The 25,225-nt window shown below is 38.0% G+C and overlaps 1 protein-coding gene across 1 annotated transcript in view; it reads left to right on the top strand.

Moving 5' to 3' along the window:
* The window catches only part of ABCA12 (ATP binding cassette subfamily A member 12), a 214,955-nt gene that overhangs the window by 69,763 nt on the left and 119,967 nt on the right, over nt 1-25,225 (top strand). Inside the window, exons 3-5 of the mRNA XM_033230381.1 lie at nt 11,302-11,455; nt 20,876-20,967; nt 22,944-23,041. Coding sequence (XP_033086272.1) covers nt 11,302-11,455; nt 20,876-20,967; nt 22,944-23,041 — 344 coding nt within the window. The remainder of the gene's footprint in view (nt 1-11,301; nt 11,456-20,875; nt 20,968-22,943; nt 23,042-25,225) is intronic.

The raw sequence follows: 25,225 nt of genomic DNA on the forward strand, positions 1-25,225 counted from the left end.
GGTGGAAAGCTCAGCTTGAGCCGTAACAAACACGGACCAGAAGAGAGTGCAGTTGCAACATTTAATAGAGTGAAAACAGAGCTCCCCTACAAAGGGAGGGGACCCAAAGAGGGTAGCCATTGCTGCTTCAAATGCCTGAGTTTATATCCTGATCATTGTCCCTCCGGCTGTGCTCTCAGGAGATAGATGATTGGCTATTTCTTTACCTCCCATTTTTGCCTAATTAGCATTTTAGTGCGCTGTCTTTACTATCTGATTGGTCAGGTGTGAGCCAAGTTGCAATTCGTAGTCAGCCTAGGATATCCAGCTAGTCCTGTCTCTCAGTATCATGATAATGGTGGCCCAAATCAGCAGCTACCCGTTTAGAAGTGGTGAAGGGAGAACATTACTCATGTTTCCCCCCTCTTTGCCTGCGAGCAGCAAACACCTCCATCTTCCTCCTTCTAAGGATTGGCCACTGGAATAATGCGTCACTTTCACTGAAGCTCCCATGCATTGGTGGTGGGGGGTAAATACACTCTCACATTTGACTCACTAAAGTGAAGCCCATAGTCCCTGACAAGTATGATTTCTCTCTGTATAGTAAAAGTTGTATCTATCCCAGTACATATATTTATTTATTTATTTTTATTTTTATTTTTTGAGATGGAGTCTTGCCCTGTTGCCCAGGCTGGAGTGCAGTGGTGTGATCTCGGCTCACTGCAACCCCCGCCTCCTGGGTTCAAGTGATTCTCCTGCCTCAGCCTCCTGAGTAGCTGCGACTACAGGCGCGTGCCACCACACCCAGCTAATTTTTGTATTTTTAGTAGATATGGGGTTTTACCATGTTGACCAGGATGGTCTCGATCTCCTGACCTCATAATCTGCCCACCTCAGACTCCCAAAGTTCTGGGATTACAGGCGTGAGCCCCCACACCTGGCCTATTTATTTATTTTTATTTTATTTTATGGAAACTGTGAACTGGGTAAGTGATCACATTTCTGTATTTCCTTGAGTTGCTTAGGACACCCAGATCCAAATTTGTGGCCAACCTCTATCAACACACAGACCTCTGGCCCATATTATTGTATTGGCTTTATTTTTTCCTATCCTTGCTTGTTCTCATTCCGAGTCCCTCATTATTTTTCCACATTATAGAGTGTGTACTTTAATAAGCCTCCTCAAATCCTTCTAGAATGAAATTCCCTTCTCCAGGCAATGTCTGAGATAGGTTTTACTGAGGGACTCCAACAAATAGTAATGCACAAACACTAAGGTGCTTGCTGAATTACCATCTGAAAGCCACATTAGTAAGGTGACAGTTTATAAATAAGTTTTAGAACATCAAGACTTGAAACCAAAATGTTTTCTTACGTAAGAAGTTTCTTCCTGAGGGGGGAAGAAACAACAACTTTTCAATTCCAGGCATCTTTTCAGCTGGGAATATGTGAGATCATGGATTAAGGCTCTGTTTTCCAAAGTGTGCCCCATGGAATATTAATTCCCAGCATATTATCCAGTGCTACCCTAAAAAACAGGAAGAAAAATTTAAAGAAGGAAAGGAAAACATGTTCTGTAATCAGATCGTGGAAATCTGGAATTAACCAAAGTTATTCAGGTTTTTTACTGAAAAACTTTTCAGAATCTTTAATATGCAAATATATTCTGGCTTTCCCAGAAGGGGAGATAGAGTTTAGTTTCCTAAACTCATTTGGCTCCAGAGTCTGGTTTAGAGAAATCCCTGATGCTTCCCCACTCTACTCCTCCAAACCCCAGCATCACATTGGAGATCACAGTAACAGGAGAGGAATTAAATCCTCAACTCATTCTCTCAGTGCAGGCTTTGTGAGTTAACTCCTAGATGCCTAGTGCAACACAGTTAAGTATCAGCACAGCACTTCTCTTCTCAATCAGAACAGATGCAGTGGTGCTGCGGGAAGTACCACTCCCCCAGTGTACCATTCCTCCAGGGTACCCCTCCTTTCCTGGGTGCTAAGTGGTGTTGCTGGATCTGTGGAAAGGGAGACTATCTCAGGGGAGGGGCTGCAACCGATGGGACTCAGCACAGTGGCTCTTAACCCACCAGCGCCAGGCCTTTCTGATATGACCAGTCAGCACAGTCATACCCAGTGTATGCGTACCCAGCTTAATTCAGACCCGCCCAGAGGCTAAAAACCATTTTCCTGGTTAGCCTTATCTAAGGAGAATTAGGAGGCTAAATTTCATACAATGAAATGAGATTCTAGGGGTCTATTTTTAAAAACTTTAATTTATATTTAGAGGGGAAAAATAGTTGCCAGGATTCTATTTGCAAATGGCCGTAGCAGGGAGACTTTTAAAAATGCCATTGTGAATCTTTGCTACTAAAAGACAAGTTGCAGAAAAGCAAAATGCCAGTTACTGTAAGGCTTATCTAAAAAGACTAATAAACCCTACTTACCCCAGATGAGCCATAGAACTCAACATTGCTTCTTTTCTTTTTCCTCCCTTCCTCCCTCTCTCTCTCTCTCTCTCTCTTTCTCTCTTTCTCTCTCTCTCTTTCTCTCTTTCTTTCTCTTTCTTTCTCTCGCTCTGTCGCCCAGGCTGGAGTGCAATGGCGCGATCTCAACTCACCGCAGCCTCCACCTCCCGTGTCCAGGCAATTCTCCTGCCTCAGCTTCCCAGGTAGCTGGGACTACAGGTGCACCCCACTATGCCCGGCTAATTTTTGTGTTTTTAGTAGAGACGGGGTTTCACCATGTTGGCCAGGCTGGTCTCAAGCTCCTGACCTCATGATCCGCCCGCCTTGGCCTCCCAAAGTGCTAGGATTATAGGCATGAGCCACTGTGCCTGGTGAAGAACTCAACGTGCCTTGTTAAGGGGAAATGTTTTGAAAGTACGAGTGAGATTTGTATTTTTAAACTTCCCCCAGATTCAGTCCACAACGGAGTATATTATCTGCCATGTATTTGTTACTGTTATATCTCCCAGCCTTGAATCAAAACATTTTGTCTAAAATTTAAATAGACCAGGCCGTGATCTTTGGAACCCATCACCCAGCAGGGTCTCTTTAATATTCAGAAGAGAAGGAGCTACATTTTGGTCTGGACATGCAGGAGGGTGGGATTATGGAGTCTTCTGGGCTGACCATCAGTTCAGGTGTACACTTAAGGGTCAAAGAGATAACATCCAAAGAGACAGCAAGGCCCTGAGTCCAGACTGCCTTCTAAAAACTCCCCTTAAAAACTAATAATAGCAATAATCCAAAGATATAAAGAAGGCAGAGATCTTTCCCCAATGCCTCTTGCCTACAGTTTCATAGCCAGAGTCTCAAGATACCTTTCAAAATCTGTCTGGCTGTGGTACTTAGCAGCAGCTATGAGGGATGCAGGGGATGTGGGAAAGATCCCGACATTGTAGGACACCCACCCAAATGACCCAAGGGTTTTTTCTTGTTTTTTTACGGCTGTAGCCATTGAGCATATTCAGGTGCCAACCTTTTGAGTACAGGACCTCCTTAATCACTGCTCTCAGGATTAGGCGTCTTGCCTCAGACCTCTTTGCCACCTACAGTCTACCTTTTTGCCAATGGATTTGAACTTGGAAAAGAATCTGTGCTATGAAGCAAGACTTGCCTGGGGAGAAGGAGGGAAAATGTATCATGGCACCACACCCACTGAGCACACAGTAATTTAAACACTACACTGGTTGATACAGGTACATATTATGAATTACTAGGAAGAGAAGTACATCATGCAACACTCCAAACCATTCACTGGCTCAAGGCATGAGCTGGGAGACCAGGTCGAGCAGAGAAGCCACAGTCAGCAAGTGGAAAATAAGACCAATGATGCAAGAGGAGCCCGATGAGCAATGGTAACTCATGGTTCCATGGAGCCTTGTGTCTTCAATGCTCATAGTACCTTACACAAGCATTGCCTAATTGATCTTCCCTGTGCCCCTGTGCCCTGTGAGATGGCAAGATCCATTATCTTCAATCTGGGACATGTGGAAATAGAGTCCTAGGTTAATTTACCCCCTGGTGATTCACTGATTCAACAGCAAAACTAGAAGCATACCTGTTTTTCAAATCCTCAGTCTGTTTCCTCCTCCAAGATTCTGAAGCTTAGCTGAACATGTTGTTTCCATTACTGTAATCTATCATAGAGTTCTAGATCCATCTCTGGCATTTTATTATTTATGTTTATTTATTATTGATTATTTATTTGGACTTTGACCAAATTGCTTGATTTCTCTGAGGTTATCTACAAAATGGGCATAAACACTCACCCTGCCTATCTTACAGAATTGTCATGGAGCTTGTATGAAATGAAGTATGTTAAATTCCTTCAAAACCATGAAGGTTTATATTTTATTTTATTTTATTTTATTTTATTTGAGATAGGATCTCACTCTGTTGCCCAGGCTGGAGTGTTGTGATACAATCACAGGTCACTGCAGTCTTGAACTCCTGAGCTCAAGTGATCCTCCTATCTCAGCCTCTGGAGTAGGTGGGACTGCAGGCATATACCACCATGCTGAGAGAGTTTGTGGGGTTTTTTTTTTTTGAGTGTGCATTTTTTGTAGAAACAGGGTTTCGCTATGTTGCTCAGGCTTTGTCTTGAACTGCTGGGTTTAAGCAATCCATCCGTCTTGGCAGCCCATGGTGCGAAAGTATAGGTGTGAGCCCCTGCATCCAGCTAAAGGTTTATTTTTTAACGAATGTTTTTTGTTTGTTTTCAAATATACACTTTTTAGTACACAATATTTCTGGCAGTTTGGAAAACAAATGATTTCTATATGCATTTTACTTAATAAAATGACCTTATAAACCAGATTCACATACTCTCTTTTTCTCTCTTTCCATAATAACCCAGAGTAATTTTTTTAACTGTTAAGATGAACAATTTTTTAAAAAATAAAAGTAGAGGATGAACTCTACTTAACACCTTTCTTGGTGCCAAGTACACAATACCTGCTCAGTAAATATTATTGAATAAATGGTGAACAGATTCAGTTTGTGGATAATAAATCCAGAGGTTGACATTTATGGATGTCAATGTGTATTAATTAGATTTTCAGAAAAACCAACACCTAAAGGCCCTGCAGCAATAAATATTATTGATTTTATTAATCAATTAAATCTGTTTTACAAGGCATGTGAATATAATGCAATATTATCCATTGAACTTACTATAACATTGGGATACAATTTGAATCTTTGTCCTACAAATGATAAACATAAACATGTATATTAGGTTAGAGTCTTGAGTCATGCAGTCTTCCTGGGACTCCCCCAGGGGTTCCTACAGCCATGCATTTATTCACATATTTAATAATTGTTTACAATGTGTGAAGCATTGTGCTAAGAACTATGTAAAGTTTGTTCTTTCTTTTAAATAGCTTATTTTTTAAGCCAGTCTCTTAAAAAGATTCACTTTTACTAGGTTAGAGTCTCTATTTGCAGGTTCGAAGTCATATTGGTTTTCAGCCCTAGGCTGAAGTCACTCTAGGCCACGTAGGTGTAGAAGCCCTCATTCCGAGGGACCAGAATCAGGAAGAGTGGGTGTATTTGATTGTATCTGAAGGTGGGTGGTGGACAGGACACCTCTCCTCAGTAAGTAGACTCATCCCTCAAATGAAAGGTGCATGCAAAGAATAGGAACAGATCTACAGGCTCCTGATAATAATGTTTTGAACTACTTTGAAAGGCCAAGTTTATATTATTTACAATTTAAATTGTCTTTTCAAATGTAACTGAGAACAAAATGTGCTTGAAAACTATAAGAAGATTTAAAAAAACTTTAATAAATTATTACAAATATATGTCTAAGATTCATTTCATTCATTTTTAAGATTCATTTCATTCATTTTTAAAATTCACATTTAGGTATTTGATTGTTTGCAGGTGATGTGTAGGATATGCTTGTCTTATTCTGTACTCTTGTTATGGTGTTAAATCCCTGTTGTGGTGCTTGATAAGGAGACATTATTTGTATGATCAGAAGGCCGGACACTTATTCTGCCCCTGTGACCCTGTATCCAAAAAAACTGAGAAAAATATAATGCTCTCAAATGAGTAACTCCATATTTTTTTTAAGTCAGAATTTTCCTTCCAAAACGTATCATTCTATTCTTCACTGGGGTAAAGACTAAATGCCTTTCACCTAGAAATACAAAAATACCAACTAGGTTGTCTTCTGACCTGTTTTGAGAAAAACAGAATGAAACAGTGGAAAGTCTCTGATTCCACCATTACTATAATATGTACAAATATCACCAAGGCAGCCTACAGAATATTTCCGGAGCCTAATGATTTCAAATGGAAGTAGCTTCATTCCTGAAAAGACTATGACATCACTTTCTGCAATAATAAAATAAATAGAAAATAGTACTTCTCTAGACAGTGCTAATGAGCATCGTGCTCTTGAATTTATTATGGAAGTGAGTCAAAATTCTTCCATGATGGTGAAAAAGACAAAGTAAAGGAAGATATTGAGAAACAATTGCATTCCTGGCTGCATCAATGAGTACAGAGAGGGGAGGAGGGAGGAAAGGCAGCTGCAGGAGGAAAAGGGAAAAGAGGAGTTGGAAATTGAATGAAAAGAGGAAGTAGTGAGTGAAAAGGAAAGAAGGAAACATTAAGAAATAGAGGAAAAAGAATTAAGTCGATTAGATGCAATGAGGGAGGAGGAAAAGAAGGATGGGAGAGAAAGTGAAAACAGGAAGTGAACAAGGCAGGAGAAGGAGGGAGATGCCTGTAAGAAAGGCTATCCTCCCAGGAGTCAGCAAACTACAGCCCGAGGGCCAATTTCAGCCTATTGCCTGTTTTTGTAAGTCTTATTGGAATACAACCAGGCTCATTGAGGCACCCATTGTCTATGGCTGCTTTCACACTATAATTGCAAAATTCAGTAATTGTGATGGAGACAGCATGGCCCACAAGCTTAAAATTTACTGATGCTCATGGAAAACTTTGCAGTCTAACCCAGTGGTTCCCAAACTTCACTGTCCATCAGAATCACCTAGAGAGCTTATTAAAACACAGATTGATGAACACCACCCCCAGAGTTTCTGATTAAGGAGATCTGGGGTGGGATCTGAAATTTTTAGTTCTAATAAGTTCCCAGGTGACACTGATGTTGTTGGTCCAAGGATCAAACTTGGAGAACCATCACACTAATCTTTACATTCTGTCACACTAACAGTGTTTGGAATAGAGTCTTCTGTGAGGAAAGGAAAAGGAAAATCAAAATTTATCTCCCTTTGAGGTAAACATTACATGTATCCATTGATTTCACAACTGTTTACAAAGCATACATTAAAAAAAATTCTTAGAACTGTTTTTATAATTCTAGTTTCATTCTTACAGCAATGAAAAATGAATCTGATTTACTTTAAAGCTGAGTTCATTGGTGGCTTGTTCCCAAATTGTTTATAGTTTGGTTTGATTCAACTCCTTGAAATAACGTGGACTGTGTCAATGTTATGATTGGACAGTGTCAATGAGGTAGACTGTATCCATTCAATGAGAATGACCTCTCTCCACCCATGGGTGGCTGGCTGCTCACTGCCTTTGCCTGGAGCCCCTGAGAAGCTAAGCCATAACCAGCTTAGGATTTTGCCAACCAACACATACCTCACCCTACTCCCAGATGATGCTGACATCTTCTGAATTTGACCCTATGAAACTGGCAAATTCTTCAATAGATTTTCTCCTGGAGATGGGCATGAATGTTATCCTGGGGTGAGACTTTTGGGAATCATGGTACCAAGGACTTTATCCTGCTTAAACAAACTCTATCTCAAAACCCTGCCTGAGATTTTTTTTTTTTTTTTTTTTTTTTTTACCTGTATGGGGCTGCCATGGTTTGCACAGTCATGATCTTCCTTTACTTGTGTCCTTAAATTTGTGCTTTGGCTGGGAACATAGACACTCAATTATTAGCCTTAATTTTGCAGTTCCTATGCTTGCTGCATGGAAGTTTTGTGAAAGAAAGAAGCTTCTCTTTTTTCTTTATCCTAGCACTGGGGAACTTAAAGGGGAATGTAATTTCAGGACCTGAAAGTGCCAGAAACACCTTCAAGGATAGAATGGGCTCAAGTTAAAATTAGCAGCTCTTTAAAATGTGTAACGTTTTGATTCCACCATTGCTCTTTTTATTTGTATACATAACTGAGATGGGAAGAGAATGGAAAAAATATTTTTTACAAGAAAGCTACAGGAAATTTAATTCTATTTAATTCAGATATTACTTCTAGAGGATTTCCAGAATTTACGAAAAGTTGGTGCTGGGCGCGGTGGCTCAAGCCTGTAATCCCAGCACTTTGGGAGGCCAAGATGGGCGGATCACGAGGTCAGGAGATCGAGACCATCCGGCTAACACGGTGAAACCCCGTCTCTACTAAAAAAAATACAAAAATCTAGCCGGGCGAGGTGGCGGGCGCCTGTAGTCCCAGCTACTTGGGAGGCTGAGGCAGGAGAATAGCGTGAACCCGGGAGGCGGAGCTTGCAGTGAGCGGGGATCCCGCCACTGCACTCCAGCCTGGGTGACAGAGGGAGACTCCGTCTCAAAAAAAAAAAAAAAAGTTGATGTATATGAGAAAGTATATTATAGATGTCAAGGAAGGATGAATAACATAAGTAAATGTTACATGCCTAGCACAGTACATGGGGTACAGTAGATATTTAATAAATCACTGTTGTCATTGTTGTTGCAACAGGCACCCTTACATTGATGAGGGTGTAGGCCTTGATTAAAAGATTATGGTAAAATAAATAGTGCAAGCCATCCATGTTCTGCATGGCACTCTGTTAACTGAAACCTGTGCATGCCTGAATCAATTCCTCATTTACGTGATCCCATGTAACATGTTAAATATCCATTATCAAAAAACTGCAAAGAATAGACTGTCTGTATTTTAACACCATGGGAGTTTATTTTTAAAGAAACTCTGTGATGAATTTTCCTATAAATTAGGTTTTGTCCTCTGTAGATATCATACCAAAGAATGTGGTGGGTTAAATTCCTTCAAATTCCTCTCAAATCATTTGCAATTTGTAATGAATGCCAGGAAAGATAATTTGGATGTCACTGAAAGCTCTTCTTTCCATGACATCTTTTTCCTTCTTTCCCTCTCTTTGTATTGCAATATGGCTTTTCTTGAGTGTCTCATTTTTTCAGTACTGCCTGACTCAGCCACACCATCATGCTGATAAGTGGCATAGAGCAGAGGGGTCATCTGGTCATCTCTTTCTGTTGCCCTTCCATCTATCTTCCATTCAGATCAGTCACTGCATGTATTTGAGAGAGAGTAGGAATAAGCTCATTTGCAGTCCCACACCCTGAGTGAGAGGCTACAGCGGAGATCTGTGTGACAGAGTGGATTACCATGCATGGTGAACCTCCACTGCAGACTTTTAAAGGTCTTGCCATATGTAGTTCACTGTGGTAAAATTTTGTTGCAGAGGGATGACATGAAAAGCTAACAGGCAGTTTAGCAGCTACTCTCTATTTTATTCAGGGAATTGCATACGATGAAAACATTGGTGGGCAATCATTATTGGTTCACTGTGATTTTCACTTAGGTTTAACATTAGGAGAGGCACCAGTCTCTCTGGTGTCAAGGAGGGTCCACATGGAAGGAAGTAGTGAATAGTTGGATGGGCTTCAGTTCTCTCCAGTTTCTTCTGAGTTTCTGAATCTTTCATTCATACTGGCATTAATTTCTAAACTATTTGTTCTATAGTTACTGTGATAAATTACACCAAAATGAGTATCTTAAAACAGCACAAACTTATTATTTTACAGTTCTGGAGGTCAGAAGTCCAGAATTTGGTCTCAGCAAGCTAAAATCCAAGGTGTCGGCAGGGCTGCATTCCTTCTGGACCCTCTATAGGAAAAGCTGTCTTCTAGATTGTTCTGGTTAGGAGTTCTAGAGCCTCCCCACATTCCTTGACTTTCAGCTTTTTCTGCCATCTTTAAGGTCAACAGTATAGCATTATCCAATCTCTCTTTTTCCCTCTTTGCTTTGCTTCTGACAGCTTTCATATTTTCCCTTTATTTTTTTCCCCCAGCACCTTCTTTATACAGACCTGTATTTAAGTTACTGGAATCAAATACCTATTTATTCTTTCTACTGGTAGATTAATGCATGGCCATGTTGCTCTTACCATTCTCTTTCTCTCTCTCTCTTTTTTCCCCACTTTTCTCCTTTCTCTTTAAAATGAAAACAGACCTGTACTGGCACTCTTTTTTTTTTTTTTTTAACACATTCATGAGGTGATTAAAGTTTTGCTTTTTAGCCTTAATTTTCCTAAACTTGCCTTTTTTGAAAGGTCATTGTCTGTGTAGTCCCCCAAAGGAAGAAACCTAGTGTTTCCATAGCAAACCTAATTGTGAAAAGATGTGTATTTCCCAGCTTGCCTATTGTCATGACTCATGTGTATGCCATCATCGTATTTTATAAAGCAAATGTTAAAGTTTACAAAACCCCTTACTATTAAAATTACTGCTTTGTATGACTTTAATTTTGGAGAAAATTTGCATTTTCATGCATACCATTCACTGTTGGTTTTTAAATCGGAAGAAGAAGTTGTGTATATAGGATAATTAAAATGTTAAATTTTAAAGAGACCAAAAATAGCTCCTGGTTTTTGGAAGAATGGCTGCATTTATACCTACTTTGATTACAAAAGAAGACATGTAAATTGTGATAAAACATAGTTAATATACAGTCAAAAGGAAGAAAATAAAATGAAATACACTACCCAGGAAAAAAGCCATGAATCAAATTTTGGTGATACAATCTTTTGGATTTTTTAGTACACGTGTGTGTGTGTGTGTGTGTGTGTGTGTGTATTTTAAAAGATTAGGACTCTTCTGTTCATACTGTTTTCTGATCTGTTCTTTTAAACTAACAATGTGTTATAAATACTTTTTGTATTAATTGACAACATTTGTATTGGCTGCGTTGTGTTTTATCATGTGGATACACTGTGATTTATTTTTAAAACATTCTGGCAAATATTCTTGCAACTACTCATAAATATTTCTTAGAATAAATCCCAGGAAGGGAATTCATGGGGTAACCAGGCGTTTTTAAGTGTTTTTATACATATTAGCAAATCCAGAAAAGGGAAGTTAAACATAACACCCTCCAAGACTGCTCCTACTTAGTGGCGAATGTTAGTTGCAGAGTTGGGGCTCGGCTGGGGGACCTGGATAGTGGTAATCCAGGAGGTAACTTCACAAAGCAGAGTTGCTGCATTTATGTTCTTTCCCAGGGAAAGGTGCCATCGTGATGTCATGACTGCTTTTTTTTCTTTCTTTGTATTTTAGGTTACCTCGCACCTCGAAACCTTCCTAGTACTGGATTCTTCCCGTTCCTGCAGACCCTACTATGTGACACAGACTCTAAATGCAAAGACACACCCTATGGCCCACAAGACCTGCTTCGTAGGAAAGGGATGGATGATGCATTATTTAAAGACAGGTGGGGGCACTTCTCAAGTGTGTTCCATTATTCTGAGAGATCAAACCTTGTTTCCTTATGAGATAAGCCAGGAAGCCATGCAAGCTTAGCTACACAATTTTGTTTTCTATGTCTATAAATGTGATGATCTAAATATGAAATAACAAAGTAGGTAGAAACTGTAATAACTGTGTTTATGTGAGATTGAGTACAATCTACTTTGGGTGGATGTCTCAAATTTGCTTTATAAGATGGGTGACTAAGGTAGTCCTCCTTTACATCCCTCAAAGATTCTCTATCCAACCTTAAATTATCAGCGACACATTGCCTGAGATTCATCACAAGCATAAGATGTCATAAGTGTAGGATAAGAGTCAGGGCCATCATCCTGGAAGAATGACATATGGGTACTTCCCTGTATGATACTTTCAGATACAATAAAACCCAGGAAGTGCAAAAAAAGAAATTAAGGGTGCTTAAGTTCAAAGTAATAAAGTTAAAAGTATACGTAATTGAATGACAACCTTTAAATGAGGTTATTGCGTGTTCTACTGTAGGGTGTAAGGAGCAGTTGAAGAATGAATAGGGAATCTAAATCATTAACAACCCGACTTTACAACCTCAATTTTCCTTCCTGGGATTCTAAACCTAAAGAGACTCCCAGAAGCCCATCTGTCTTCAGAACTGAAAATAATATTGTAATATTGAATCAACCAAGAACTAATTCTCTGTTAGAGATATTTTTTGAGTATCTCTCAAGAAAATATTATATTTATCTATAATCGTAGATATTTAGTTGCCAAACTTTAATACTAAATTCCTTAGCATGTAGCACGATTTCTCCTTTAATACCATTCTCATGATTTTGGTCATCAAATAATATAGGTGATACTTTAAGAGCGTAAGTGCAACCCGTTTAGCAAAAAATATAAACATATTAAGAATTGTCATGAGACACAACTTGGAACCCCTAATTGTTGGGTTGCTGATTCACACTGATTTTGTTGTTTCAATAATTAGGCTTGATGCTTAAAACAATCTGATGTCCATTAATTCATTCGTTAATCTATTTAAAAAATAGAGCAATAGACTGAGAGGCTTCCATGTGCCAGGCACCATTCTAAGCACTGGGATACAGAGGTGAATAAAACAATTTCTCTATTCTTTTGTTACTTGCGTTCTAAAGGAAGAGAGAGCAACAGCATAATCAAATAAATAAATAGCATAATTAATAATAATGAGTGTGCTAGTGAGAAAATAAAGTAGGTTAACAGGTAGAAATTGTAAAGTAGGGATTTAATAGAGTGTCAAAAGAAGGCCTCTGATAGAAGTGACATTTTGGTAGAGACCAACAAGGACAAGGAAAAACCAGCAGCAGCATATGAATATCTGGAAGAGAGTGTTGCATGCAGAGAAACAGCAGATGATCCTGAGGTGGGGACAAACCCAACCATTTAGAAGAGCAAAAAGTCAGCTAATATGGTTGCAACACAGCAAGGGATGAGGAAAGGGATTCGGATATGTAGAAAAGGAACCTCAGAGACCAGAGCATGCAGAACCGATCATGAAAGAAAAGGTAAGGGGATTCGCATTGTGTGTTTAGTATAAAGAGAAACCATCTGAAAGTTTTTAGCAGGGAAATGACATGACATGACACATTGTCTATGAGAACGGCACAGTTCTAGGCATATGCAAGTATGACCTCAATGAGCACCAGTGTGTAATTAATTCTGTAAGAAGACCACAGCCAGCTAGGGTCTATTCCCTCTTGTATAATCAGTTCAAAGGTGGGATGCAAAGAAAAATGGCATTCCTTCTTGTTCCAGTGTTGATGGTCTCTATGCTTGTCACTAAGTGAGTGATGAATTAGGAATAATGTATGCTGATGTTCTAGCAGGGGAGGGAAAACATTAAATCAGTAACAATAATAGGAGATAATACAATGAAGAGTGCCCGAGGGAAGCTGAAGCAAGGCACCCTCTATACTTAAAGCAGAAAGAGAGCTTTCAGCTGGGGTAATCAGGTAAATCTTCACAAAGAGGTTTACTTGAGATGGACATTTTGTGAACCAGGCATTAGAGGAGCTATGAGAAAAATTAATATCCATCATTTACAAACTGGATTACCATTTTACAAAGAACTATAAGGGACATAATTAACCGTATCTAAGAAGTAGACAACTATAGTTCCCTCTAAAGAAGTATTTGTCTATCTAATTTTATAGAGAACCAAACTCATGGGGTTGCATGAGATGAGACACTGAGTTGGTTTTGGAAGGAGGATTAAAGTCCACGTTTATTTTTTCATCTGTTGATTATTCTCTAGATGGCTGATCATGTCTGCTTTACTTAGTTTTAGTCTAATCTCCAGGTATTTTGCCTAGCTCAAGTTGTATATTGCTGTATATTCACTGTTTTCTCTAAACTACTAAGTAATTGGAGTTTAATTTAGAAAATTATGTACAATAATAAAATTGCATTAATGATATTTCCCATCATGCTATTAACTTTTATGCTTTATATAGCTGTGCAATGAAACTGGCATACATTTTACCAGATAAACAATTCCACTAAAATTGCTTCCCTTTAGTGAAGGCTATTCACCAGCATAGCCTCATTAGGAATCAAAACCGTCTTCCTTTTCTATTCTATAAGTGAGGGGAAAAAATGCCACCTTTGGTCTCATCAAAAGAGGCTTGCCATGTTTCTTTTAATAGAATGCTCTTCTGAAAGACATGATCACACTGCAGTCACTACTTGTTGGCCAGTCGCCAAGTGTTTTGATGTGATTTTTGCGTCTGGCACCAGCCTTCTGTCATTAAATTCATACTTCTCTAAGCATTAGCTTCAGGATGAGATGTTTAAAAAAAATCCAACACTGTACTCAGCATTGACTCTAACTAGCTGTCTGAAAAAAGAGACAATTACATTTATGGTTTTCTTGCTCATTTGCACAACAGATGATCCAATATCACAGATCTTACCCTTTTCTTTCCTCCTTACACTACCTCTCAGAATCTATCAGCACAGTGGGAGACCCTGGCCGTGTGCCATTGCTCACACAGTTGGCGAATGGCAACTGTGACCCAGAGCGTACAGGGTCATTATTTGGAGAAGGGATTCAGCTTTCCTGCAGATCCTGGGGGCAACTGCCTCTGTGGATTTGCTCCCTATTTCTGTTGACACTCGTTCATGACCTGTGGCTTCTAAATTCGTACCTTGGCTCCTATTGTATGGCTCCTGAAGAACTTGAAAAAATATTTAATCAGAGTTTAGTCAGGTCAAATTTTAAAGTGCCAAGGCTTTGGTTTAATATTGAAAAATATGGATGAGCTTAGAAACTAACCAAAAGATATTATTAGGAGTGTAAGATAACTGGAAGTAAAACAGATGTTTGCCTTCATTTGGTTATATAGATGAGAAAGAATGTAGAGGTCTCTTCTTGTATTAATATTAGATTAATTTATAACCACTTGGTAACCATTTTAGCTAAAATCAGCATAAAAAGGGCAAAAAGAATTTAAGAGTTTTAAAACTTTCCTCTAGCTTGTGTTAGTATTACATTTTTGTTATTACATAGTTAAAACCACAAAGAGATACATGAATTAAAACATAATTACATGTAATTTAAACAGAGACATTGATAATTATGAAATAAAATTGATGAAAGTAAAAAAAGAATGGTTAAAATTTTATTTATCAAAAAACAAAGTAGAATAATGTCTTAATTATTATGTAAGCCCAACCATTCATTCAATAAGAACATATTAAATTCGTACAGCATGCTGGAGGCTATGCAAGTCTCTACAGATACAGAAATGAATGAGGCATATGTCTTGCCCTATATAAACTTACAGTTCAAGTGAGAAAGAGAGAAGTAGAGACAAGATAACAGGTAAACTGCTATATAATATGGTAAATGTAATGAATGTCTGTTTAAGTCTCACTGTGCCCAGAATATTACACAACAAATGGTGAATAGTTTCACAGGTACCATAACGTTGTTTCTGCCTGAGGAATATGGATCTTACTGGAGAGTATATTAGTGAAGTGGAGATAGGTGTGGGTGGGCAGATGCCAGGAGAGTTCTTTCAGAGGCTTTTAAGAGTGTGGTCATGGAGAACAGACAGGGTGGTGGTTACCAGAATAGCAGAATGTATATTTGAGATAGGTCATGGAGAAAGAATGCCAGAATTCAGCGAAAGGGAAAAATAGAGTCACTTGCATAGTTGTCTTATAGGAATAGGCCAATAGCTTTGCTACTGACTGTGATGGAGAGATTACACATTTCCTTGCAGTGTTGCCAAATTAATCTGCTTGTTTCATGGTTAGGTAGAACATAATCTGCACAGTGTCATCTGAGAGATACAGTGGTGTTATCTCCGTCTCCTGATATTCTGTGTGTTGCTGGCACATGTAGGATACCCCCTAATCTGCCCATAATAATAGCCCAACAAATTTTGGAAATGTATTAGTTGGCCTCTACTCACTATATACTATAACTAACTCCAAAGTTTTTCCTAAGAATGTAGAAAAACCCTAGGACACAGTAAAATATTAAGACATTTCTAAATCTTAATGTTTTAACTGATACGGATTGTTGGATTATAACTGGGACACCTATGAGAGACATATGTTTTGAATGTGGACAGATATCCATAGCTGAAGTAAAGATGACCCTTAGGGAATGAGGGTCAGGATGAAATATGAATAATTAAAACAATTAAAATTTTCCTGTGGGTGACTTCTGTTTGAGATATCCAGGAAGGACAACTGCGTCAAATCACTGAGGGGGCCTCAAACCACTACAGTGTCCTTAGTCCTTATTTGCAGTTAAAAGTTAGTGATAAATGTCATCTGGAAGTGGGATCAGAACTAGACTTACAGCAAATCTCGTATGTTTCCAGGTGCCACTACATACCCATGTAATTCTAATTCTGGGGAAATGAGAAAAAATACATATGTAAATTTAACTAACCCTTAGAGACAAAAAAGAATGTCAGAATTTTCTTTCCAGGATTTGCCATATGTCCCTTGCCTGATAGGAATTCCTCTTATAGATGATGCCATGGCACACAGTACCACTTACACAGGTAGTGATGTTTCCTACTCATAGGAAAAAAACACCCAGTAGAAGTACATGCATTTTACCATTAAGACGATATATATAAATGTGACATTTCCTGAAAGTAACTATTGGTAGACATGTCTGAGAAGAAGTAAAATCTATTCAGTGCTTAGCATTTTTTTCCCTCAGAATGATGGAATTCTCAAATCCAAAATGTTTCCCGTATTGAGTTCTACTCCAAAATAGAGCCCTGTAAATGTCACTGAGGCAGAATCTACATCTTCACCATCTTAGAGGAGAGGCCCTTAGCCATGCCCATGGTACTGTGCATGTGGCTGGGTCCAGTAAAAGTTAGTAAACTGATGCCATGGGCCACTTGGTGATTTGACTCAGGCTTTGTTGGTTCTCACCCAGAGGGTTGAATTTTCTGGAATCAGATGGGCCTATGTCCCAAATTCAGGGGACAGCTAAGTTTTGTGCAATACTTTCATATACTTCCCAGAGATATCCAGTATGAGACACAGTCTCTGAGACTTCCTTGGAGATATTTAGAGCTCCTGAATAGGACTTTTATCTCTCCTGATTTGATTTGGTCATGGGGACTGGAAATGGGGATGAGTTCAATAATTCCATTATCTATCATAGTCTAGTACAGGGTTTCTCAACCTTGATTCTCAACTACTGATAACTGGGACCAGATAATTCTTTGTTGTGTTGTACATTGTAGGATGTTTCAGCATCACCCCTAGCCTCTACTCACTAGATGCCAGTGACACTCCACGCACAGTTGTGACAATCAAATATGTCTCCAGACATTGTCAAATGTCCCCTGGGGTAGGGGGAATTATCCACACTTGAGAACCACTGGGCTAATAGAAGGCTGAAGGAAAAATGTTTCTGGTTGCAAGAGGCTTGCATTAAGGATGTGAGTAAGAATCTTGTTCTATAAGAAATGCAAATGGGACTAACTCAGATTTAGGGGTCCTGTCATGTGTTCCAGTCCTCCTTTGTGCTTGTCCTTACTTAGCTATTCTCATTAATGTACCATAATCCTTGTAAAATCTTGTTTTACTTGCCCATTATTTTACATATAATAAGAATGTAGTCAATGTTGGTGAGTTAATAAATGAATATGGTATGTACAATGTAAGATGATAACTTTGGGGCTATGGCTGGGTGTTTCCTTTTCTAAGAATCCTTGCAGAATCAGATATGCAACAATGGAGAGCAGGCCACAGCCATTTAAAAAAAGATGCTTTAGTGGTAAGTTGTTTCAAGTAATGTTCTTCATTATCAAGTATCCAGTGCTTGTCATGTGCTAAACATCCTACTATCTGCCAACACAGTACACTGTAGGCTTTTCTTAAGAACCTTACAGTCTAAAAAGGGGGAAGTTGGTACACACTACTGGTGGAATATTTATCTCATAAATAGATAAAGAAGTCACATAAACCCATAAAATGAGGAAGGGGTTATACAACTCTGGGTGAGGGGCTGTGCCTCATTCCATATCACTAGTCAATACTTGTAGGTTCCAGATCTATAAAATAATGGGGTACATCCATTTGGATTCCGGAGCTTTTGAAGTTTCTACGATTCTGAAGGGATTACATCTAAAGTATGGGCCTCCAGCTCCATACTGATGGTGAAGGTTGCATCTTTGCAACATCTTGTATAGGTACTCTGACCAAGAGCTAATATTGCTGAGTACCTATGATGACAGGGCCAAGAGAGACTCTTGGTACACACACCTCATATCATACAACAACCTTGCAAGGTAGGTGTTATCATTGCTAATTTGCTGATGAAGGAGACAATGGCTGGAATCTTTTAGAAAGAGCTGAAATTCCAAAGATATCTTCTAACTCTAAAGTACTTTCTGCCATACCCCAACAATATGGTCTCTTTTTATTTAATCAGCCATCAGATCTTATGGTCCTACACTATGTTAGATATCGGGAATATAAAGATAAATAAGACATGGTAGCTTTTCCCAAAGATGTCACAGTGGAAATAGAAAAAGTGGTGGGAATAGGTACAGATAGATATGACATAAGTGTGCACTAAGTGCTTGTGTGAAATAACGGGAAGGGTGCTATTTCTCAACCACTGTTATAAGAAGCATGTAGTGCTTTGTCTATAAGCATGATCCTGCTCATTAGAAACTTCAGGGAATGCCATTAACTCAGTAAGACCAGCTACTTTCTTGCCCTCTTTAAGTAGGTTAATCGGAAGTTAATAGAATTAATTGCCTTTGTTTGGGGGGAAGTAAGCTGTGTTTCACCTTACAGCATTAATTCATCTTTTTACGCACATACACTGTTGTACATTTATTTTGTGGTTTCCATTTTAAGAGTTTAAAGAAAACAGTTTTGATGTGCAATGGGAATAGATACATGCTATCACACCGCACCTTGTCAGTGCGAAATGAAGCTGGAGAACATTTTCAGGAAAGGGGAACAGCAAAGCACACGTGATATCCAACTCTCACTTCCAAAAAAAAAAGACACATGAAGGCTATATAAAAGGATGTGGGCAACCACGTCACACTGGGCACTTCCTGGTGAGAGAAAAGCGCTGTTAGAATGGGAGCTGCTGTGGGTCCTTGTCTAGGAGCAGTCATTTTACTGGTGAGCAAGCTCAGAGCTGCAGAGCCAGCTGCTTGCTGGGAAGGGAATGAGTTTGTCTTTCTATGGTGTTTCAATGCTATTTGTAGGAGTAATTTTAGGTTTCTTATCTGAATGTGGGAAGATGAGTGAAGCGTCCTCTGTGGGGGCAGATGCAGCTTTTGCTTCTCCAAGAGCACACTTTTTCTTAGTTTCCTGTTGCCTCTTCTTTCTTTTTTTTCCCACTTCCTCACCACCATTCATTATTCAGTCTATTTTCTCTTGCTCTTTCATTGCTCATTTTGATCTTTGTCATCCTCCCTTTCATTTTTGTTGCTGTCCCTAGTCCTTAAAATTTTTATGAAGGCAGTTTTTGCTTTTGTTTTCAAAATGTGTTGATATTCAATAGTCCTCGTAGGATTTCAAGCCAAACTAAAAAAAGGTCGAGAAAAAGAAAAGTAAACTCGACTTTATCAAACTTTCTAAAAATTCTTTTTGAGAAAAGGGAAAATGTTCAGGTCAGTTCTTATTTTTACCTGAACAGTTTTCCCATCCAATAGTCAGCATAAGGAATGTAAAAAGATTTAGGGGCATACAGTCAGGGTCATGAATAATTCAAATATATATTAAGAATGCAGAGCTTTTGGAGTGAAAAGTACATTTTATGGAGAATATTGGAAAAACACTAGGGAATGAAAACAAATATCACTTCTTTTTCTTTTTCCAATTATAAATCACAAAGTACCCTGGAACCAGGATTCAGATCTTCTTTCTAAAACAGAAGTCAAATTGAACCATGGTAGTAAGCAGAATTTCTTGCTTTTCCATTATCTTTTTATAGCCATTGTTATGTACCTCAAGGTTTTTATAAATAACTCCATAAAATTCACCAACTTTTTGGAATTCTAAAAATTATTTGCATCCTGGCATTTAGACCGATTTTATTTTTGAAACATACATACTTATTTTAGGCACATGCTTTTTGATACAACCAGTTTTCAAGAAAATGTGATCATCTCCATTTTAATAATAAACTAAACAAAAAGTGAATTTTTAGAAAAGAGGGGGTTACTAATTGTGGGAAGGCCCAGCAATGTTTTCTTCCAAAACCTAGTATGATCATGTTGTATGGGGATTCCTGGCACCATAATGTAATTATTACTGCCTTGACACATTCAGTGCAATGGAAAAATTTTTTTAATGTTATTCTTGTTACACCTGGTGCCATCTGTGATGACATCAACCATAATTCCTGGCACATAGTGGGTATTCAATAAATGTTTGACCTTTTTCTTCTTCCTTGAATCTGTGTTGAAAATCTTTAAAAGGCCATCTATAATTTAACATAGAAAACTTATTTTTCTTTTAATGTTGACAAATAAGCAGACCTTTCTTTCAGTCCCCAAAGCACTCTTGGATTCTCATTTATTTGGGATTTACCAACTTTTTAAAAGAAAAATATACATCATACATATTTTAAGTATTTATCTCTAATGTCTTTTTAAATGTCCTTTCTATAAGATTAAAGTAAAAATAACTATTTTAAACATCATCTAGGCCATTTTCTCTGAATAAAAATATACTTTGTAAGAGACCTTATATATTCATTGGTGTGTGGTTAGGTGAATTCTTCCATTAAAATCCTGGAAACTATATTAAATATTTGAAAGTCCTCAGACAGCCCTGGAATCTGCCACATAACACATTGCTGTAACTAACTAAAATTAATGTGGGAGAAGTTATAGAGTTCTTGCTTTTTCTTCTCTAGTGAGATTCTGAGAAAGTCATCCAACCTGGATAAGGACAGCAATTTATCATTCCAGAGCACCCAAGTTCCAGAAAGAAGGCATGCATCACTTGGTAAGCTATTTTCTTCTGTAGAGTTTAGAACAAGCCTTGTGGAACAGTAAAGGTCTAATCTTTGAAAGGTTTATACTTTAAACTTTTCAAACAAAGATGGAATGCTTAGAATATCCCTGAGAGATCTAAATGTTCCTTATGGTTGCCTGAGTATGGCGGTGCAATTACGCAAAGGTGTCGAGAATAATTAGAAATTAAGTTCTTACTGAAATACCCTACAGGAGCAAAAGCCTACATGTTGAGAATTGCACCATTTCCCAGAACTGACTCTAGACTCTTTCGCTGTCTGCAATGAGATGATGCGGGGATGGGTTAGAAAGCCCATTAATAAAAATTATTGGAAACAATCTCAGAGGTTTGTCCAGATTTTCCATTTTACAGATGAAAAATATGAGGCTCAGCAAAGTTAGGCGCTGTGTCTATAGCCATACAGCAGAGCTGGCATTAGAAGGACTTGCAGGCCAGTACTCTTTCATCTGTATGCTTCTTCCTCACACTTAATGCTCAGTATCACAGTGTGACTGTGGACTTGCTTCACATCTGGGCCAGTAGCTCTCAAATTTTCACGTGCAGAGAATCTTCCTGAGTTACTCCCTCAAAACCTGCATTCCTGAGCCTTAGGCACAAGTGATTCAATTCCAAGTGGACTTGAGAAACACTGATTAGAAGCCACATGTTAAAAAAAATAAATGCTTTAAACAGCACGACCGGCTCACATTCATTTGACAAATATTTATTAAGTCCCTAATACTAACCAGCCACTGTCTTAGGGGCTGGGGATATATTAGTGAACAAAACAAGATTCCTGTATGTTGAAATATGGCTGGTGCTCTGGATAAAAAGGGAGTTTCTTTAAAAAGGTCATGGGATATTTAAGACTTTGTGATATTAAATAACATTCCAATGCAAGTTGATGGAGCAAGTAAAAAAAAAAAAGTCCCATGTTAATGTAGTAAGAACATGGTGATGAATGGTTTTGAGGAGTTAATGTTCTGTTATGAATGATCTGTGGGTGTTTGGCTGAGTAGGTTAAAGCACCATAGAAATAAGGTTATAATGTTATGGTCTAGTAAGTTTTGCTGTGCTTGGTAGCCACAGATTATGTTTCTCACTCTGGCCAGTTATCTCACAAATATATTCCATAGTCTAAAGGAATCAGATGGCAAATTCTTCAGTCCCATGGGCACTAAAATAAAGCCTAGGCCCTACTGATGATGAGTCACTGGTACCATTGAATATTAAGATTCTTTGCTCTGAGGATGACAAAAGACTTCTGTATTAAATTTATAAAAGTCAATATACTGGCTTAATGAACATCCATGTTATAGATATGAATGTAGTCTTCTAGCTAATGCTCCAAACCCAGAAAACTCTGCTACATCATAAATAAACAATACTAGATGAAGACGCATTGGGAATTACTTAATTAGAGTATACTGTAGTCCAGGCTAATTGCTTTATCCCATTTATTTGATCTAAAATATTATTCAGAAACCACTTGGAGGAGAGAATTTATGATTCTAAGCAGATTTCAGTGTCCCAATTGGATAATTAAAAGAAAAGACCATTATCGCCAGATGTGCATTGGCAGATCCTTTGAACAGATGTTGGATATGATGGATCTGTGGAGCTAGTGTAGGTACCTCAAATCCTCCAGGCCTGCACAGAAATGATTCGGTTTATTGGGCAATAATTTTGGTGATGAAGTTTAATGTCACAGACTGGAATGAAAGTAAATGACATCTAAATGATTGGAAAAAAAGTAAGAACAGACCAAAGCCATCACAATTTTATATGAAAAGAAAAACTCATGGAATTTGCCATTTTTCCAGTATAAAATGTTCATGGAAGAGGCACATTTGAGCACATCCTTGCTACAGTGTATATGAGGTCATAAGTGATATTTATGGATTCTCATGCAGTCCTGTGCATTTGTGTGTGTTTGGAATGCCAATCTGTTCCTTCTTTGATTACAGCCACAGTATTTCCCAGTCCAAGTTCTGATTTGGAAAGTCCCGGAACATACACTTTCAATGGCAGTCAAGTGCTCGCACGAATTCTTGGCTTGGAAAAGGTAACTTGATTCAGTTTTGTAATGAGAAGAGTGATTCAACATAGGCCTTTTAGGTTAATAGAAGGATCTCTCAAATAGCAAGATGTTTGGAGCACCTTTCCTATTTAGAGTAATATCTTAGGCAACTTCTTTTCTTAGGAACTCTTCAATAAACAGCTTAATTTTAAGACATTCTGAATTCCTTAAGATCTTCAGTATTTATTTACTTCCCTGTTAAGTCCCTTAATTGAACTTAAAGTTTTCATTTAATAAGAAATTAGGGTGGCATTATATGTGATGTTTTAATTTTCTGAAACAGGAAAGAAAAAAAGACCCAATGAAGTTATAATGCTTTTCGAATTTGTTGCCTCATCCATACTAATCAACTCTTTGGAAAAATTAGGGCTAAGGAAAATATTGCCCCGAAGTAGGAAAATCCTTTTTCTTAGCATATTTTAGAGAGCTTACCTATGGATTTCTCTGTTTCCTAGAGACCATCAACTTTAAGATTTCCCAGATTGCAAGACAATGAACATAATTTCTATCAGAGGTGTGAACTGGCAGCCTCTGAGCTAAATGTGTGTGTGAGTGTGTGTACGGAGATTTTAAGACATTGAATGTACATGCCTTTAAGCAGAACACGTGCTCTTTGTAACTACAATCCCCACTTCTCCTTATTGTCTTTCATCTGGCCAGATTCATATATTTAAGTTATTTGGCTGGTCCCATAGGTATCTAAGCCTTGTTTTATGTGCTCTTTAGAAATGAAAAGACATCATTCTCAACATTTGGCATTAGAGATACTATTCTCTCTCTCTCTCTCCCACTTACCTTTCTTCTCTCCTTCCCCATATCATCTATACACACACACACAAACATTTTTAATAATATATCTATGTCTTATATAGCAACCATTTCTTTTATCTGATCATGAGACATGTCTTTCAAGTTTATTAACATTCCAATAACCATAACCACTGCTACTGAATATGTCTTTGTTAGTTATACTTAAATTAACACTCTGTATAACTGAGGCATCTCAATAAACTGAGTTACATAAATGAGTCAAAGGCCAGCACAAAAGCGGACTCCAGGAAATGGCATCACACTCATCAACTCTGCCCATGCTGGCCCAAATAGAGGACTTTTCAATCTGTCCAAAATAGACATTGAAAGTCTAGTTTACATAATAGTTGAGGTTTCCAATGTTTTTTGTCTGGCATAGAAGTCTCTCAATGTGCCCAGTTAATTGCAGTCTGAAGCTTCCCCCAATCAAGTACAGTGTATAAATTAGAGAACGTTATTCTATTCCATTCTAATTCTTACATATTGGTTCCTAGAAGTAGACAGTCTTGCACTGGATCAGATAAATTCTTTAATATCTAGAAGAGCAATGCTATTCTCCAAAATGCTACTTTATCGTATTGAAACTCCCAAGTTCTCTTTCTCATGTGGAATAAAATTTCAGAATTTTGTGAGGCAGCACAGAGCTATATATCCAGGGGAGATAAGCCAAAAATGAAATTTCTATGTATGGATACATATTTTTAGAGTAGTTGGAGCAGGGAAGAGATGTAAAAATTAGGATGACATATTGATGCCTGTGTCAGCAATCTCTCTGATTCCTCTTTCTTTCTCTTTACTGCTTTCTGCAACACTTGCAAGAATGAGTAGAGAAATCATTTTGGGGTGAGTTTATGTGGACTGTTAGAGGAGAGATATGGATGAATGACTAGAAGGCCTAACACTTAGAGTACATCCCAGATAAATGGATTCTGTTTTGTTCCATTACTTGTAGAATTTGAGTCACTAGAAGGTAGCGTGTATATTTTGTAATATACACTTAAGAGGAGGATGAAATTGGCCTCACCTCATGGAGTAATAAGAATTAATTATTAAGATGGACCTCTGAAGTCTGACAACAAACTATTATCAGCTCTGTAAATATCTAAACAACTTAATAATGGTAAATATGATCAATATTATTGGTAAAATACTGCTACATCGTGACTGGCCTGAATTATGAATATATAGGGAGATTATGATGATTCCATTATGAAAATGATTTCCAGTGACTACTTTTAGTAGTTATACCTGCTATTATATATTTTCATATATGTTTTCCTTTTTCTTTCTATATATAAGACTTACATGGAACAATTGCTTTGCAAATGAAGCAATCTATATTTGTACACTTCTGTAAAT

This window comes from Trachypithecus francoisi, unplaced genomic scaffold (assembly GCF_009764315.1).
Source record: "Trachypithecus francoisi isolate TF-2019V2 unplaced genomic scaffold, Tfra_2.0 Lachesis_group13, whole genome shotgun sequence".
In the NCBI taxonomy this organism is placed as follows: Eukaryota; Metazoa; Chordata; class Mammalia; order Primates; family Cercopithecidae; genus Trachypithecus; species Trachypithecus francoisi.